At 37.6% G+C, this 19,809-nt stretch overlaps 2 protein-coding genes across 4 annotated transcripts in view; one reads left to right on the top strand and one right to left on the bottom strand.

Moving 5' to 3' along the window:
- The window catches only part of LOC106091085 (cation-independent mannose-6-phosphate receptor), a 376,815-nt gene extending 374,733 nt beyond the window's left edge, over nt 1–2,082 (top strand). Inside the window, exons 16-17 of the mRNA XM_059363767.1 lie at nt 402–532; nt 711–2,082. Coding sequence (XP_059219750.1) covers nt 402–532; nt 711–794 — 215 coding nt within the window. The 3' untranslated portion in view covers nt 795–2,082. The remainder of the gene's footprint in view (nt 1–401; nt 533–710) is intronic.
- LOC106087032 (protein toll) overlaps nt 1–19,809 on the bottom strand; it is a 472,358-nt gene that overhangs the window by 60,388 nt on the left and 392,161 nt on the right. The gene's annotated exons all lie outside the window — the stretch shown is intronic.

The following is a 19,809-nucleotide window of genomic DNA, read 5'->3' as shown; positions in this document are numbered from 1 at the left end:
CAAATTTCTTCCGATTTGGCTGAAATTTTGCATGAAGTGTTTTGTTTTGACTTCCAACAACTGCGCTAAATATGATTCAAATCGGTTCATAACCTGGTATAGCTACCATATAAACCGATCTGGGATCTTGACTTCCTGAGCCTCTAGAGGGCGCAATTCTCTTCCAATTTGGCAGAAATTTTGTACAACGATTTCTTTTTTTTAATTTTTTTTTTTTTTTTTTTTTTTTTTGGAAAATTTCACAAAAACTATATTCCCTCCCAACAAACTATATTCCCTCCTCTCTCACTTATTATTTTACTCGTCTCCGCCATTGCTTAACCCCCTATCCATTTTTGTTATGCTTCCCTTATTGTGGTTAAGTTTAAATTTTTTAATTAAATTATCTTTCCTTATTGCAGCCATATTAGCGGCCATACTTTCGGTTACATTTCTGGTGGCTTGTTTGGGTATGTTTGCTTTCTCACCGGAACGCCGCAATATGGTGAGACGCCTATTTAATAGGACCTCATCTGCCGTTAGATACAGTCGGGTAAGTATACAACAAGGAAATGCACGTGCGCCTTATGTGGCCGCAAGGATTTTAGTCCAACATTATAATCATTATCTTGTCTTTGTTTTCTTTCTTTGCTCTCTGCTTCATCTTCAACACCCCCTTGTATCACTCTGCTGCTATGCTTTGGTTTGTTTGGTCGGTTACCACAAAAAAGGTAAACAATAGCGAAGAAGGCAATTTGCTGCTAAATCCTAATGGAGAATTCACTGAATCGGATGATGATGATATGCTGCTTTAGACATCAAAACCACAACAATGATGAAGACGACGACGATAACGATGATGATGATGATGATGTCGACGAAGATGATGATAATGATACTTGATTCTCTCTAAATCGCGCCCACTCATAGCATAGTTTCCTTTGGCACCCATACAGGCCCATTTCAAATCATAATGGAAGGAGACAACACAAAAAGAAACTCTTAAAAAAAAGTATATATTTTTTCTAAGCCTCTTTAAGGTATTTGCTAAAAATGGTATTGAGCTTAAATATTTTTAACTTAAACGAAAACAATACAAAAAAAAAATCTGTATGTATAATAAATGTTTATATTTATTGTATAGCTTATGAACTGATTTTTAACTAAAGTTTTATAAATATACACAAAAGGAAGAGATAAGAAAATGAAATAAAAAAAAATCCTAACCTAATACATATAGAGCAGAGAAAACCCTATTTAACACCAAAGATTTATATATGTATACAATACCCACAAAAGAAAACACTAAGAAATAAAAAAAGACATTTCTATATTGATATTGAAGTATATATCCCCCATTTATTTTAAAATCTTTATTTAACTATTTTCAAATTAAAAAAAAAAAAAAAAAAAAACAATTTAACAAAGTCATTTATATAAAACCAAGTATATAGATATAAAATGGATATGTAATGAGACTTTTAGGTAGCTCCTCCCTAGGACCAAACCAATGACCAATCCTTAAGGTGTTTGAAATAGAATTTTGTAGGTATTGTAGAAGAAAAGTAAAAAAAAAACACTAGAAGAACATTTTCTTAAACTTTTCTCTTTGAACCTTAAGTTATTTGAACATATATTTGTTATAAACATGGGCTGAAGAAAAGCGAGGTTTAAAATAACATGCAAAGTGTTAAAAATTTGTGTTTCTTTTCAAAACATTTCATAATGTCTAATTCGGTTAACAGTTTTATCACTCGCCTAAAAGTATGCTTTAGAAGTTAATAACCATAATCACTAGTATTCAAATGTTGATGCTACCTTTAGTCAGCTAACTCTTTAAGATTTGTTACAACTCAAAATTAAATTGAACCAATCAACGCTTTATGTGTGTTAGACCTTGAACGCTGGTTGTTTCAGCCCATGTGTTATTTTTTAAGACATTTAAAGTCGACTGTATATTAAATATGTTTTTAATTTGAACAAAATTAATTTTTTAGTTTCTGATTTATTATTTAAACGAAAAAGACTTATTTTTAATTGATTTCGGCATAATGTACTTAAATGAAATTATTGGATATTTTAAAATAAACATGAATTTTGAAACGTTGCTGAATTTTATTGAAACATGGTAGTAAGTTGGTAAAATATTTCAATAACGTGATGTGGAGAAACGTGAGTATCAGCGAATTAAATAGAAAGAAATCCGTAAAGTCCAACAAACATTTAAACATCAAACCGATGCTAAATTTTTTTAAACAAGCAAAGAAAGTTATCTGTTTAACATGTGCTGCTAGTGTTCTTGGGATATGGAAGGACATTTTTTCAACCACTGGTATCTGGTGATTTTATTAGGGAAGCTACTTCTGATGACAGTTCCATTTTTTCAGCTGCTGGTATCTGATGAGTTTATAGGGGAAGCTACTTCCGATGACGGTTCCATTGGCCGCCGTTTGTAAAAATGCAAATATTGCCCATGAACATTCCACTAAGGAACTATGGCAAACTTCTCACATATCAATGAGTGCAGTCCGATTCAAATTTAAGTTCAATGATAAGGAGCATCCTCTTTATTGCCGGGTCCGAACGGCGTGCCGCAGTGCGACAACTTTTTGGAGAGAAGTTTTATATGGCATAGTACCTCAGATATGTTGCCAGCATTAGGAGGGGAAATCCACCGCCGAAAATTTTTTCTGATGGTCTCGCCAGGATACGAACCCAGGTGTTCAGCGTCAAAGGTGGACATGCTAACCTCTGCGCTACGGTGGCCTTCGGTTGTACATACCGGATTAACCCAATGGAGTTCTTCATCGGCAAGGGCTGCCGCCTTCGTGTATAACACTCTGCTACAACAACAACAACGGTTCCATGGTTGTATATACCGGACTCATTGTACGTGTTGACCCTTTCTCGCTATTGGACATCGGAAAGCAGCAAACACAATAGGTGGCAACGGCATACTTCACTCTGCTGATCCAATTGCTTTAAGAAAGCACTCCCTGCGCCGATAGTATACCAATGCATTGGCAAACCATTACCCACTCCATGGAAAGAACCACAACATTCGCAGTTGGGTACCAATAGCCTCCCCTAAGGGGACCATGGTACGACCAGGAGTGTTTTAAAAACTACTGAAGCCAAAAATACGGTATACAGGGCAACTTCACACGGAGATGTAACGGGAGAAAGGTAGAGGTATTCTTCTGCAATAATATGGCAGCAATATCCAATTCTGGACAGATCTGAGCCAAATTGATGAAGAATATCGAAGGGCTCAACAAAACTCACTGTTCCAAATTTCAGCAAAATTTAATAATAAATGTGGCTTTAAAAATGCGCCTTTTATGGAGCCAAAACCTTAAATCGAGAGATCGGTCTATATGACAGCTATATCCAAATCTGGACCGATCTGGGCGAAATTGAAAAAGGATGTCAAAGGGCCTAACAACTCACTGTCCCAAATTTCAGCAAAATCGGATAATAAATATGGCTTTTCTGGACCTAAGACCCCAAATCCGCGGATCGGTTTATATGATAGCTATATCCAAATCTGGACCGATCTGGACCAAATTAAAGAAAGATTTCGAATGGCCTAACACAACTCATTGTCCCAAATCTCGGCGACATTGGACAATAAATGCGCTTTTTATGGAGCCAAAACCTTAAATCGGAGTATCGGTCTATATGGCAGCTATATGCAAATCTTGATCGATCTAGGCCAAATTGCAGAAATATGTCGAAGGGCTCAACAAAACTCACTGTTCCAAATTTCCACAAAATTGAATAATAAATGTGGCTTTTATGGGCCTAAGACCCCAAATCGGCGGATCAGTCTATATGACACCTATATCCAAATCTGAACCGATATGGGCCAAATTGAAGAAGGATGACAAAGGGCCTAACACAACTCACTGTCCCAAATTTCGGCGACATCGGACAATAAATGTGGCTTTTATGGCTCAAAGACCCTAAATCGGCGGATCAGTCTATATGGCAGCTATATCCAAATCTAGACCGATCTAGGCCATATTGAAGAAAGATGTTGAAGGATCCAACACAACTCACTGTCCCAAATTTCAGCAAAATCTGATAATAAATGTGCGTCTAAAACCCCAAATCGGCGGATCGGTCAATATGGGGGCTATATCAAGATATTGTCCGATATAGCCCATCATCGAACTTAACCTGCTTATGAACAAAAAAGGGTATCTGTGCAAAGTTTGAGCTCAATATCTCTATTTTTAAAGACTGTAGCGTGATTTCAACAGACAGACGGACGGACGGACTAGATCGTCTTAGATTTTTACGCTGATCAAGAATATATATACTTTATAAGGTCAGAAATGGATATCTCGATGTGTTGCGAACGGAATGACAAAATGAATATACCCCCTATCCCACGGTGGTGGGTATAAAAAACTATATTTTCATCACAAACCATAGCTCACCAATTAGTACTAGACCATAGATTATGGCAACTAGAGCACCAACTCCGCATTCTGTGGTCCGACATACAAATGGAAGCTTTTATTTTTTGCACAACATTTTCATTACCACAATCAGACATAACAAATATGCAGAGAGCGTTTGCAAACGCTCCTTTCCATACCGTTAGTCAAAGAATGTTATTAATATCTTTCGAGAAATGTTGCAAAATCTAACCGCAAACAAATACAGATGCCCATCGTCGGTATCTAAAAATTGCAGACTGCACGAATGCAAACAAACCACATTCAGAGACAGAGAGACATACAAATAATAGTTGAACACACAGCCCCACCATACCCTGTTGCACACAATAGCAAACGAATGCCAGAAGTATAGCATCCTCGAGATGTTATTGAAAATTGTTTTGCAACGAGTGAATATCCTGGAGATGTTATTGAAAAATGTTTTAGCCTTAAAGAAAACAACAAAAGAAAAAACAAGTAAAAGCGTGCTAAGTTCGGCCGGGACGAATCTTATATACCCTCCACCATAGATTGCATTTGTCGAGTTCTATGCGCGGTATCTCTTTTTAGACAAACATAGAATATAGAATAAGAACTGTTATGCTATTGGAGCTATATCAAGTTATGTTGAAGGTTATGAGAGAAGCCGTTGTACAAATTTTCAGCCAAATCGGATGAGAATTGCGCCCTCTAGAGGTTCAAGAAGTTAAGATTCCAGATTGGTTTATATGGCAGCTTTATCAGGTTCTATACCGATCTACCCCATACTTAGCACAGTTATTGAAAGTCATAACAAAACACCTCATGCTAAATTTCAGTTAAATCGGATGACAATTGCCCTCTAGAGGCTCAAGAAGTCAAGACCCAAGATCGGTTTATATGACAGCTATACCAAATTATGAACCGATTTGAATCATAATTAGCACATTTGTTGAAAGTGATACCAAAACACTACGTGCAAAATTTCAGTTAAATCGGACGAGAATTACGCCCTCTAGAGGCTCAAGAAGTCAAGACCCAAATCGGTTTATATGGCAGCTATAGCAAAACATTTACCGATTTAAACCATACTAAGCGTAGTTGTTGGAAGTGCTACCAAAACACTACGTGCAAAATTTCAGCCAAATCGGATGAGAATTGCGCCCTCTAGAGTTTCAAGAAGTCAAGATCCCAGATTGGTTTATATGGCAGCTATATCAGGTTCTATACCGATTTACGCCATACTTAGCACAGTTATTGGAAGTCATAACAAAACACCTCATGCAAAATTTCAGCCAAATCGGATGAGAATTGCGCCCTCTAGAGTTTCAAGAAGTCAAGATCCCAGATTGGTTTATATGGCAGCTATATCAAAACATGGACCGATTTAAACCATACTTAGCGTAGTTGTTGGAAGTGCTACCAAAACACTACGTGAAATCGCCAAATCGGATGAGAATTGCGCCCTCTAGAGGTTCAAGAAGTCAAGATCACAGATCGGTTTATATGACAGCTATATCAGTTTCTATACCGATTTACGTCATACTTAACACAGTTATTGGAAGTCATAACAAAAAACCTCATGCAAAATTTCAGCCAAATTGGATGAGAATTGCGCCCTCAAGAGGTTCAAGAAGTCAAGACCCAAGATCGGTTTATATGGCAGCTATATCTGGTACTATACCGACTTACGCCATACTTAGCATAGTTATTGGAAGTCATAACAAAATACCTCATGCAAAATTTCAGGCAAATCGGATGAGAATTGCGCCCTCTAGAGGTTCAAGAAGTCAAGATCCCAGATCGGTTATTATGACAGCTATATCAGATTATGAACCGATTTGAATCATACTTAGCACAGTTGTTGAAAGTGATACCAAAAAACTACATGCAAAATTTCAGTTAAATCGAACAAGAATTGCGCCCTCTAGGGGCTCAAGAAGTCAAGACCCAAGCTATGACAGCTATATCAAAACATGGACCGTTGTAAACCATACTTGGCGTAGTTGTTGGTAGTGCTATCAAAACACAACGTGCAAAATTTCAATAAAATCGGATAAGAATAGCGCCCTCTAGAGGCTCAAGAAGTCAAGAACCAAGATCGGTTTATATGGCAGCCGTATCAAAACATGGACCGGTGTAAACCATACTTAGCACAGTTATTGCAAGTGACACCAAAACACCACGTTCAATTTTTCAGTCAAATCGGACAAGAAATGCGCCCTCTAGAGGCTCAAGAAGTCAAGACCCTAGATCGGTTTATGTGGCAGCTATATCATAACATGGACCGATTTGGCCCATTTACAATACCAACCGACCTACACAAATAAAAAGTATTTGTGCAAAATTTCAAGCGGCTAGCTTTACTCCTTCGAAAGTTAGCGTGCTTTCGACAGACAGACGGACGGACGGACGGACAGACAGACGGACGGACATGGCTAGCTCGAATATATATACTTTATGGGGTCTTAGATGCATATTTCGAGGTGTTACAAACAGAATGACGAAATTAGTATACCCCCATCCTATGGTAGAGGGTATAAAAAAAAACAGAACTAAGAATGTGTATTCTACGAGAATTTGAGTGCATACACATTCCCATGGTCGACGGTGTACAATGGACGTTCATTCAATTGATCATATGAAGCAAAAATTTTATAATTCTTTTTATACCCTACACCACTGCTGAAGTAATGGGAAGTAATAACTTTGGGCATTTGTTTGTAATCAAAGCGCAACACGCTGGAGCCAAAGTTGGACATGAAATAATGCCTATGATACAGGGACGCTAATTGCATTAAAGTAAGTCATTGAGAAATGGACATAAAAACTTCTTCTTCTTCACCACCTTTCATATGTGAAATAAATGAAAACTTTTTCCAAACATCATTATTGCACTCTAGTTTGGTTTGCTAACACATTTTCAATAAACTTCCAACATTTATATTTTAGAAAAATTTTAATGAAATCATTCCAAAACCTCCAACTTTAGTCACAAAAAGGCACACACACACACACACACACTTAAACACATGGTGCTTTCGCATTTATACCCAAGCAAACAACTATCAGCACGTTTTTGCTAAATGTCTGCAGAATGGTGAGCAAGTGAGCATAAGAGGGTTTATAAGTTCTAACAGAAAAATATTTTTGTAGGGGTCTTGTGGTTACTATGGTTGCTGAGTTGTTTGTTTTTTATCTCAACCATTTGCTAGCTTTTAGTTCACAGCAAAGAAACCACATACGCACTCAAATAGTTTTTCTTATACATTTATGCTACACATGGACTTTGATGATGATGATGGTGGTGGCCGGGAGGAGAGATGAAGGCATGAGTGTTCTGGGTCTTATTATTGGTTTCCAAGAAACGGACTTTATGCACAATAAGAGATATTTATCGAGAAGCTTTTGAGTATGCTTGGTTGTAACAATTTTTATTTTAGCCTAGAACTTTGAAAAGGCTTTATAATAGGATCCACTTAATTGGCTTTTCATGCACCACTCAGTATATAAGGCAATTATTTTAAACAGAAAAAACACATGAGTACAAGCGTAGGATCCCCAATTCGTAGGAAACAATCTGTATCACATTTCGAGCGAATATTATCAAAATGTTATAACTACGGTTGACAAATGACAACATTATTGCAAATAAGCCAAAATCTGACAAACATGTATTGGGTTGCCCAAAAAGTAATTGCGGATTTTTTAAAAGAAAGTAAATGCATTTTTAATAAAACTTAGAATGAACTTTAATCAAATATATTTTTTTTACACTTTTTTTCTAAAGCAAGCTAAAAATAACAGCTGATAACTGACAGAAGAAAGAATGCAATTACAGAGTCACAAGCCGTTGAAAAAATTTGTCAACGCCGACTATATGAAAAATCCGCAATTACTTTTTGGGCAACCCATATATGGCAGCTACATCCAAATCTGAACCGATTTCCAGCAAACTTTTTAGATATTGTGGTAGTCGTCGTTGTTCCCCCTTCTTTTCCCCTCCTAATGCTGGCAACATTTCTGAGGTACTATGCCATGTAAAACTTCTCTCCAAATAGGTGTCGCACTGCGGCACGCCTTTCGGACTCGGCTATAAAAAGGAGGCCCCTTATCATTGAGCTTAAAACTTAAGTCGGACTGCACTCATTGATATGTGAGAAGTTTGCCCATGTTTCTTAGTGGAATGTTCATGGGCAAAATTTGCATTAAGTAGTCGTCGTTTTACAAAATTTTGGCGGGATTGGTCAATAAATGAGCTTGCGGTGATCCTAGAAGTAATGGGGCATGCTAAGTTCGGCCGGGCCGAATCTTATATACCCTCCACCATGGATCGAATTTATTGAGCTCTTGCCACGGCATCTCTTTTTAGGCAAACAAAGGATAAAGGAAATTAATTGCTATGTTATTGGAACAATATCAAGTTATGGTGCATTTCGGACCATAATTGAAATTAATATTGGAGAGTAGCCTATGTTAGGTTATGGATCGATTTGAACTATTCTTGGCACAGTTGTTGAAAGTCCGAACAAAACACTTCATGCAAAATTTCAGCCAAATTGGATATGAATTGCGTCCTCTAGTCGCTCAAGAAGTCAATATCCCAGATCGGTTTATATGGCAGCTATATCAGGTTATGGACCAATGTTAACCATACTCAGCACAGTTGTTGGAAGTCATAATAAAACATCTCGTGCAAAATTTCAACCAAACCGGATAATAACTGCGTCCTCTATTGGCTCAAGAAGTCAAGACCCCAGATCGGTTTATATGGCAGCTATATCAGGTTATGGACCGATTTGAACTATTCTTAATACAGTTGTTGGAAGTCATAAAAAAATACCTCATGCAAAATTTCAGGCAAATCGGATAGGAATTGCGCCCTCTAGTGGCTCAAGAAATCAAGATCCCAGATCGGTTTATATGGCAGCTATATCAGGTTATAGACCGATTTGAACTATTCTTAATACAGTTGTTGGAAGTCATAATAAAACACCTCATGCAAAGTTTAAGCCAATAACTGCGTCCTCTAGTGGCTCAAGAAGTCAAGACCCCAGATCGCTTTATATGGCAGCAATATCAGGTTATAGACCGATTTGAACCATTCTTAATACAGCTATTGGAAGTCATAACAAAACAGGTTGTGCAAAATTTCAGCCAAATCGGATAAGAATTTTGCCCTCTAGCGGCTCAAGAAGTCAAGACCCAAGATCGGTTTACATGTCAGCTATATCAAAACATGGACCGATTTGGCCCACTTATAATCCCAAACGACCTACAATAATAAGAAGTATTTGCGCAAAATTTCAAGCGGCTAGCTTTACTCCTTCAAAAGTTAACGTGCTTTCGACAGACAGACGGACGGACGGACATGGCTAGTTCGACTTAAAATGTCGCGACGATCGAGAATATATATACTCAAAGGGTCTTGAATGCATATTTCGAGGTGTTATAAACATAATGACGAAATTTGTATACCCCCATCCTATGGTGGAGGGTATAAAAATTACATATTCAATAAAAAAATTATTGAAATGTCAATTTTTTTTAATTGATCCAATTAAAAAAAATTGTTGAAAAATCCAATTAATTTTTAATAGATCCAATTAGTTACGCAGATGTTGACCTTCAGGAACATGAAATTGAGGTGCATTGTTCGGGCAAAGATCAGTGGGCACCCTTTTTAAAAAAAACTCCCAAGTGGGGAATCTCCAATAAGGCGGCAGCGCTTGACCGATGAAGGACTACATCGGGTTAATCCGGAACGTATAACCGGCCGCCATGGTATTGCTATAGTTTTGTCGAAATGTGGGACCTTTGGATCATTGAAATCTATTTTCCTTTAGATTGTTGGGGATAAAATAGCCTTCAATTTATGCTATGATATATATTTGAAAATTTGTTAAAATTCGATTAAACAAATGATAGAATCAATTACTTTTTTTATTGACAATTAAAACATTTGAAGATTCAATTAAAAAAATTGATTCCGGATAATTGATTCAAGCATTTTTTAATTGAATGTGAATATTTTCAATTACAGTCGTGATTGAAATTGTTCCCATTTTCAATTAAAAAATTAATTAAACTAATTATTTTTAACAGGAAATGGCAACATTTGCTATTCAGAATGTAATTGAAGAAAATTGATATTCAATTAATAAATGATTGAATCAATTATCCTGAATTCACGTAAACACTCTTTGTTGTCCGGGATATGAGGCCTTTAAGTCCATTTTACTAAAAATACCGATTATGCAAAGGAATATTTTGAAGTTCAGTAGTTACAAAAGTAGTTCAAACTTATGTAAATTTTTTAGAAAGAATGTTTGTTAGATTTTTCGCTATCATTTTCCACTAGATGGCGTTTTTGGTGTAGCAATTCCAGATATGATTTTTTCTCCTCTTCTCTTCTTTTCTCAAAGCTTTTTTTTTAATTTTTTTTTTAATTTTATTTTGTAAGAAAAGAAATGGAAAATTTAATTATTTTCAAAAGGACGCCATCATTTTCCACTAGATGGCGTTTTTGGTGTAGCAATTCGAGATATGATTGAGATATGATTCTTTCTTCTATTCTCTTCTTCTCTCAAAGCTTTTTTTTTAATTTTTTTTTTTATAGAAAAGAAATGGAAAATTTAATTATTTTCTAAAGGACTCAACCTTTTTGCGAAAAATAAAAAAATTAATAAAATTTAAACAAAGAAATTGTCTTTAAATCTACGGTAGATTACTTTTATGAAAATAATACAATGACAATTTAGGCTTGTCACTCACAAAACTGCTACTTCAAATATTGTGCATCATACCGTTATCTAATAACGAATCAAATAGAAGTCTCTTACGAAAAGAATTCAATAAAACTCTATCAAGTTGTGTTTTTCATTTATGCTGTCACTCTTCGTTGCGACATTGTTGTGCAGCGAAACACTTTTCTGTTTGCCTTCACTTCAATGTTTATTGAAAAACAAAACCAGTAACGAAAATAACCACAACCATTCCGATTGACACGCACTTCTAGCATATCCAAAAAGTACACAGTGACGTTAATTGCATAAGCAACAGAAAAAAAATTGTTGTCATTTAACAAATAAAAGTTTGGTAAACAGAATATGGAAAACTTGGGTGAAGATTGACTTTCATAGAACATTTCGACATTGGAACAGTCTCAAATTAATTCTAAGAACAAAGCTACCACGTGCTTTAACAATATTCCACTTTGGCTTTAATCCAAAAAATTTTGATTTTTTTTTTAAATTTAATTTTCATAGAAATTTTGTTTTAATGTGATTTTTAAAAAATTTTTGTAAAAAATGGATTTTTATAGAAAAATTTTTTTTACATGGCATAGTACCTCACAAATGTTGACAACATTAGGATGGTCTGGCCAGGATTCGAACCCAGGCGTACAGCGTCATAGGCGGACATGCTAACCTCTGCGCCACGGTGGCCTCGCACCTTATTTGATTTAAAATTTAAAATCGTTTCTTAATACCCAATTTTATGGTGGTAAGTTTTCTCATAACCAATGCTAAACTTTTCAACATACCTGTTCACCACTCTGCAAGCATAGTGGATGGGTGTGAAAATATACTATTGATTTTGTATAAGCAACTTGCAGACACACACACACCTAAGCATACAACTTATTTATATTTACATACAATCGAGCATACAAATCAAACATATTTACACCCTTACACTTCCACAGTTGACACAACAAAGGCAAACAGTTGAAGAGATATGACAAGATTTTTGTGGATGGTAATATGTGTGTACATATCTGTGTGTACATATCTGTGTGTTTATATGTTGTAATGTATGATAAACAATGACAAGAAAAACTATTTGCTCCTTAGAGTAAAAAGTAAAATATGCGCAAAGGGGCTGGAACCTCCACACAATGGTTTCACTATACCCTTTTTGTATTCAAGAAAAACCAAAATTATGAAGCATGGCTTCATATGTTTTAGAGGAGGGGGAATACTAATGTAATCTGTTTGTAACAGCTCGAAATATTGATCTGGGATCCCATGAAATGTATTTAATCTTAAGCGTCTTGACATTCTGAGTCGATTAAGCTGTCTGTCCGTGTACGTGTGCCTATGTAAACAGGAAGATATACGCTTGAAATTTTGCACAGATTCTTCTTATTGTAGGTTGTTGGATATTGAAAAATGATTCATATCGGCTCAGATTTTGATATAGTGGTGGCGTTCCTAAGATTTGACCCAGACGAATTTAGCTCATTTTTCATGTTTCCTATTGGAATAGTTAAATAATGAAAATTGTAGCATACATTTAGGGTGGATGTTGGAAAAAAGGTTGGTATTCTATTCTGCTTTCGGAATGGTCGCGGAAATCCTTAATTGTTCCGCCAGCGGAATTTGGTTTTTTTGCTTTTATTTTGTTAAAAAAATCTTTTTACCTGCACTTATGGTTTTATTATTTTTTTCCAAATATTGGGTTGCCCAAAAAGTAATTGCGGATTTTTCATATAGTCGGCGTTGACAAATTTTTTCACAGCCTGTGACTCTGTAATTGCATTCTTTCTTCTGTCAGTTATCAGTTGTTACTTTGAGCTTGCTTCAGAAAAAAAGTGTAAAAAAAGTATATTTGATTAAAGTTCATTCTAAGTTTTATTAAAAATGCATTTACTTTCTTTTAAAAAATCCGCAATTACTTTTTGGGCAACCCAATAAATAAAATAACAAAAACAAATGACGAACCACTGAAACCAATACAATAAAAATGATGTCGACAATGATGTCAAGCGTTGCCTTTAAAATTTCTTTTGCCATTTTCCTCATTATAAACAGAGTACCACTTTCGCCTATTTTCCTCCAGCGTTTGACAGTCTTTTTCTATATAGAGTTTTACAGCATTCCGCCTGAAGAACTGAACTGATCCCTCCAAGATGAAAAAGTTTCTCTCGAAAACCGTTGTCCAAAACTGAAACTTTAGTAGACGACATGGGAGTGAGAGCAGAGCCAACGGAGGACATGTTGTGGCTTTTGATGACAATGCATTTCCCCAGGATACGACGGGACTCTCGGAGACACCGGGATTTTGGAATAAAAACAAGTAAAAGCGTGCTAAGTTCGGCTGGGCCGAATCTTATGTACCCTCCTCCATGGATAGCATTTGTCGAGTTCTTTTCCCGGCATCTCTTCTTAGGCAAAAAAAAAGGATATAAGAAAAGATTTGGTCTGCTATTAGAGCGATATCAAGATATGGTCCGGTTTGAACCACAATTATATTTTATGTTGGAGACCTGTGTAAAATGTCAGCCAATTCGAATAAGAATTGTGCCCTTTGGGAGCTCAATAAGTAAAATAGAGAGATGGGAGCTGTATCGGGCTATAGACCGATTCAGACCATAATAAACACGTATGCTGATGGTCATGAGAGGATCCATCAAGAAGTCAAGATCCCACATAGGTTTATATGGCAGCTATATCAGGTTTTACACCGATTTCAACCTTATTTAACACAGTTGTTGAAAGTAAGAATAAAATACGTCATGCTAAATTTCAGCCAAATCGGGTAGGAATTGTGCCCTCTAGAAGCTCAAGAAGACAAGTCCCCAGTTCTGTTTATATGACAGCTATATCAGGTTATGAACCAATTTGAACCATACTTGGTACAGTTGTTGGATATCATAACAAAATACTTTGTGCAAAAATTCATTCAAATCGGATAAGAATTGCGCCCTCTAGAGGTTCAAGAAGTCAAGACCCAAGATCGGTTTATATGGGAGCTATATCAAAATATGGACCGATATGGCCCATTTACAATATCAACCGACCTACACTAATAAGAAGTATTTGCGCAAAATTTCAAGCGGCTAGCTTTACTCCTTCGGAAGTTAGCGTGCTTTCGACAGACAGACGAACGGACGGACGGACATGGCTAAATCGACATAAAGTGTCGCGGCGATCAAGAATATATATACTTTATGGGGTCTTAGACGCATATTTCGAGGTGTTACTAACAGAATGACGAAATTAGTATACCACCATACTATGGTGGAGGTATCCTTTTTTTAATGTTCCAGTAAAACATTTGGACAACACCAAAATATTCAAACCAATGCCACTAGCCCATCCCGAGTTCAGTTCCATTCACAATCATCTTCTAAATTAAATTCTTTTCGCTTTCTATCTAATCAATAAAAACAAGTGTAGGTAAATTGGAAAAATCATTTTAGGTTGTTTAGTAAAACAAACAATTGTGTCAATATTGTATGTCGATATACTCGTACATTGTGGCTTATTTAGAAAGTTATTTGGGGTTTCGTTTCGGTTTCTCTTTGGAATTGTAAACTTCAAATAATTGATTTGAAATGTAAATAAACGATTTTAATGGACATGTTGTCTGGAAAACAAATACCATCAAACAAACAATTCTTGAAAATAGCTAACAAGAGGGGTGTTTGTTGATACACTCTGCTAAAGCAATTTGTCTTAGTTTACCATTATTTCATTATGTGCAGCGAGAAAGGACAATAATGGGGGAATGGAGGAAACCCCATTTGCTTTGGCCTAGGCTTCCCCCTTACTTCTGTTGCAGATAAATTGTTCGACTACATACTTTGTTATCGTTCGAGGCAATATTGAGGAATATTGAAAACCAATATGGCACGCAGGACATTCCTTTCCAGAATGGCATTTTGTTTTTAATTTCAGCAAAGAATTTTTCTTCTTTCTCTGTAGCCATTTATTATTGCCTGTTCACAGACAGACAGACGGACAGACAGACTGGTCTAGTATGTGGTTGAACATTATTAAAAATTGGTAAGAATCCCCAAAATATGCATGGCAGTGGGGAACGGCAGCACAAGAATATGAGTTTCTTAGCACACGTGTCTGTTTTGCAATATGGGGTAGCGAGTAATTCATTGGAAATGCCATCATGGTTGGCTAGTATGGGAAAAATACTTTCGGTTTAATGAGCAAAAGTTCAAAGTGAGGCAAAGAGGTTTACGTTATTACAATTTTCATTTGAATTTCCATGTAGAAAAATGTTTCAAGTATTTTTTAATTAGGCCAGTTAATAAAATGTAGTGTTCTATGAAAGATTTTTGTTACAACATTTACAGTTTTTCTAAAAGTAGTTGCTTTTAAGGGGCATCTATAAATAGAGAGTTAATTTCTTTGAATAACCGGCTATGTTGACCTAGAACATACAAAGCGAGTTTATGCAGATGCAGTGGAATATACTCTCAGTCAAGACAAGTAAATTCGGGCGGGACGAATCTTCGGAACCCACCACCATAGATTCTGCTAAAACTGTATACAAAATAAATTTCATTGAAGTGCATTACCGGTTTATGATGGGAGTTATATTAGTTTATAGACCGATTTGGGCTGTGCTTGGAAGTCATATAAGAAGACCACATGCAAAATTTCAGCCAAATCGGACAACAATTGCGGCTTGTAACGGCTCAAGAAATTAAATCGAGAGATCAGTTTATATGGGAGCAATATCAGGTTATAGGTCGATTCGTACCGTACTTGGGACAGTAGTTGGCAGTCATAAAAGAATATGACATGCAAAATTTCAGCCAAATCGGACAAAAAAAATGCTGCTTGTAAGGGCTCAAGAAGTCAAATTGGGAGATGTGGCCCATTAGCAATCCCCAGCGACCCTACATCAACACTTAGTATCTATGCAAAATTTCAAGCGGCTCACCGCCATCATGATTTCGACAGACGGACGGACATGGCTAGATAGACTCTGAACGTCGAGACGATCAAGAAAATATACATTTTACGGGATCTTAGACGAATATTTCGATATGTTACAAACGTAATGACTAGATTAGTATTCCCCCATCTTATGGGGGTGGGTAGGTTAGGTTAGGTTGGGTTGAGAAGAGGGTGCAGATATTAATCCGCCTCATGCCACTACGGACATACACCTAAGCCAGTGATCGGCTTGTTGTGCACTCTAAACACAAAACAAGTAATAGTGCGCTAAGTTCGGCATGGCCGAATCTTATATACCCTCCACCATGGATCGCATTTGTCGAGCCCTTTCCACGGTATCTCTTTTTAGGCAAACAAAGGATAAAAGAATATTGAATATTGAAGCCCATAGTAGAAGTCATTGTGTAAAATTTCAGCCAAATCTAGTGACTCAAGAAGTCAAAACCCCAGATTGGTTTATATGGCAGCTATATCAGGTTATGGACCGAATTACCTATTCTTAACGCAGTTGTTGGAAGTCATAACAAAACACCTCATGCAAAATTTCAACCACATCGGATAAGAATTGTGCCCTCTAGCGGCTCAAGAACTCAAGATCCAAGATCGGTTTATATGGCAGCCATATCACAACCCTTGCCTCCTGCCATGCTTTCGAAGTATATGAAAGTCCTAGGCATGCTGTGAAAATTTTGGCTAGACGAGGCGCCAGATAGTCTGCCTCTTTCTGTAGTAACGCCGGAAATATTGCACTAGGTCCGCTTGACTTAAATGGTGTGAAACTCCTCAAGGATTCCTTCACCATAAATTCCGTTATTATAAACCTTTGATCAACGTCATTATTCCAAGATGCCGGTGTCTGCGTGGGTTCTGTCGTATCCTGTGGTAAATGGTTTTCATCAAAAGTGTCAACATGTTCTCCGTTGTCTCTGCTCTCACTCCCATGTCGTCTACTAAAATTTCAGTTTGGACATGGGTTTTTGAGAGAAACTTTTTTATCTTGGCGGCGTCATTAACGCTATTGACTTGTTCGTAGAAAAGCTTCCAGGAGGCACGTTTTGCCGCTCTGGTAATCTTATTGTATTCCTTAAGCCGTGTGTAGTACACTTCCCAATTAAATTTCGCCTTTTTACGACGTGCTCTGTTAAAAAGTCTGTGGACCTCTTTCCCAATATTGCGAATCTCTCCGGTCATCCAAGGTTTTTCTTGGGCTGATTTCCTTTTCCGAAGAGGACAACTGTCTTCCAAAGACCTCACCAGTGCAGTCGTAATCCTGTTGACATTTTCGTCTATGCTTGGACAATCTAAATTATCTTGTCCAAGTCATTTTCTGAGTACCCTTCCGAATTTTGTTCAGTTGGTTTTCAACTTATTCCGGAAGCTTATCGGATTCCGCTGGCCGTGCAATTCTAAACCTAATGTAGCGATGATCAGAGAAAGAGTGTTACATGGAGACCCTCCAATTCTAAACCTCATCGATCAGATTTTCCGAACATATCGTCACATCTAATACCTCCTCCCTAATCCTATTAGCAAAGGTAGAGGTGTAATCACCGAACTAAGTGTTATTAGTTCGTTAGTATTTAAGAACTCTGCCAGGGCTTGGCCCCGCTTATTAGTGTTGGTACTAACCCACGAAATGTGGTGAGAGTTCGCATCGCATCCTATAAGTACCTCATTCCCTGTCTGTTTTGCTGTCTTCACCAACCGTTGAAGCTCCGATGTAGGAGAGTCGAAAGGCAGATAAAGTGATGCCAGATATGCTCCACCGTCTCCCTGTCTCACCACTGTTGCATCCGACGTTGATTAAAATTTGTATGACAAATAACGCAGGTCCTCGACCGAGTACTAGTGTTAACATAGAATAATTGGTAGTTCATATGGTTCAGTCTAGATACTTTGTTCCGGGTCGTCCATGGCTCCTGAATTAAGGCAATATGAATCTTGCCCTTGTTGATTTTCTCCATCAGAACGTGTGTAGCAGTCTCGCTCCGGTGGAGGTTTATCTGGATTAACTCAGTCATTGGTCCTCCAGTAAATGGGCATCTTGGGAGTCGGTGATGATCTCATCGTCTGCTCCCTGTTCTTTAGACTGCATTGACTTTCCTGTCACTGGACTGCCTGATGTCGTTTTAGGTTCTTTGCTTAGTCTAGTCTTCCAACTTTTTATAAAGTCGGTAATGGTTCCATCGTCGGGTGCCTGTTCGTTAAGCTTTATTGGGTTTCCATTCCCTGTACTGCCTGATGTTTCAATACTAGGATCTTTGCCTATCTTCACCTTCCAAATCTTAAGTAAATGGGCTTCTTGGGAGTAGGTGATGGTACCATCATCTGCTCCCTTTTCGTTGGGTTGCATTGAGACTCCTGTCGCTGCGCTGCCTAATGTTTCAATATTAGGATATTTACCTATCCCAGTATTTCGAATCTTTAAGTCTGTGATGGCTCTGTCGTCGGGTTCCTGTTTGTTAGGCTGTGTTGGATCTCTAGCCACTGCACTGCCTGATATTTTAGTATTAGGATCATTGGTTCCCCTAGTCTTTCCAATATTGAGAGATGCCGTGATTGTCTCGTTGTCGACCCCCTGTTTGTTGGGCGGTGTTGAGTCACCTGCCACTGCAAGGCCTGATGTCGCAGAACGAAAATTTCTGCCTATCCTTGTCTTCCCAATCTTGAAAAAGACAGCTTTGCTCCCGTAGTGCGCCATGCTTTTAGTCTTAGCCATAATTGCCACGGAGACTTGATCAATGCCAACCACAAAGAGAGTTCCTTCCTCATTCTCCTCCCTGTGGTAGACCTCCCACTTCTTGTTTTTTTGGTTCCAACTTTGTCTACCTCCTCAGGACATTGTCTAGAGTCTCCATTGCGGGATGGCTGGCTTGGTTTTCCCAGAGTACTTGAAAGCGGGAGCTCTTTTTCTTCTTCAGTATTTTAGCAGTGTTATGCTCTTCGGGAGATCTGATTTTTTTTTCCAGCTTCCCTATAAGTGTTTGGAATGTTAGTTCTATCCCTTCCAGCATCCTGCACTTTCGCCCGATTACGCTGCCGGTACATACTCCTCTGTCTCCATCGTCGTGCACAGGATCGGTTTCTCGGTCTGCTTGTGAGCTTAGCAAAGCCATCGCTCACTTCTGCTGTCATCCCGATGCCCTCAACTCTCGATTCGGCTGCGATGACTGTTGCATTGACACAGTCGCTGTCTGAATCCGAGTCAGAAACACCACCACCACTTAAAGGCTGGGGACGAACTGTGCATCCCTCTGGTTAATCTGTCTCTTCCACATTAATTAGTCTGACGACTAGTGGTGCGCTGTCTCATTGAGATGCAGTGTCCCAATGACCTTCATCAATAATAAGTATCTGTGCATAATTTCAAGCGGCTAGCTTTACGAGTTCGACCGCTATCGCAATTTCGACAGATGGACGGACGGGCATGGCTGGATCGAATCGTAGCGCCAAGACGAATTAAAATCTGAGCAGAATGTTGAGAAAGTAAACATTCATGGGCCTCTTAGAGGATATATGAAATACATCTTATAACTTCTATAACTCCTATGATGCTCTTTTAGCCCATTTTTAAGGCTCTTCAATAAATTTTTCAACTGTTTGTCATAAATAACTTTATTGTCTGCATAATCTAAAGCTTAAAAAAAGTTTTTAATTTCTTTTTCGCATAGAATGCATTTGAAATTGTTTCACAC

The sequence above is a fragment of the Stomoxys calcitrans genome, chromosome 2 (genome assembly GCF_963082655.1).
Source record: "Stomoxys calcitrans chromosome 2, idStoCalc2.1, whole genome shotgun sequence".
Lineage (NCBI taxonomy): Eukaryota > Metazoa > Arthropoda > Insecta > Diptera > Muscidae > Stomoxys > Stomoxys calcitrans.
Note: the sequence above shows the minus strand (reverse complement) of the source record. Positions and strands in the feature narration are given on the sequence as shown.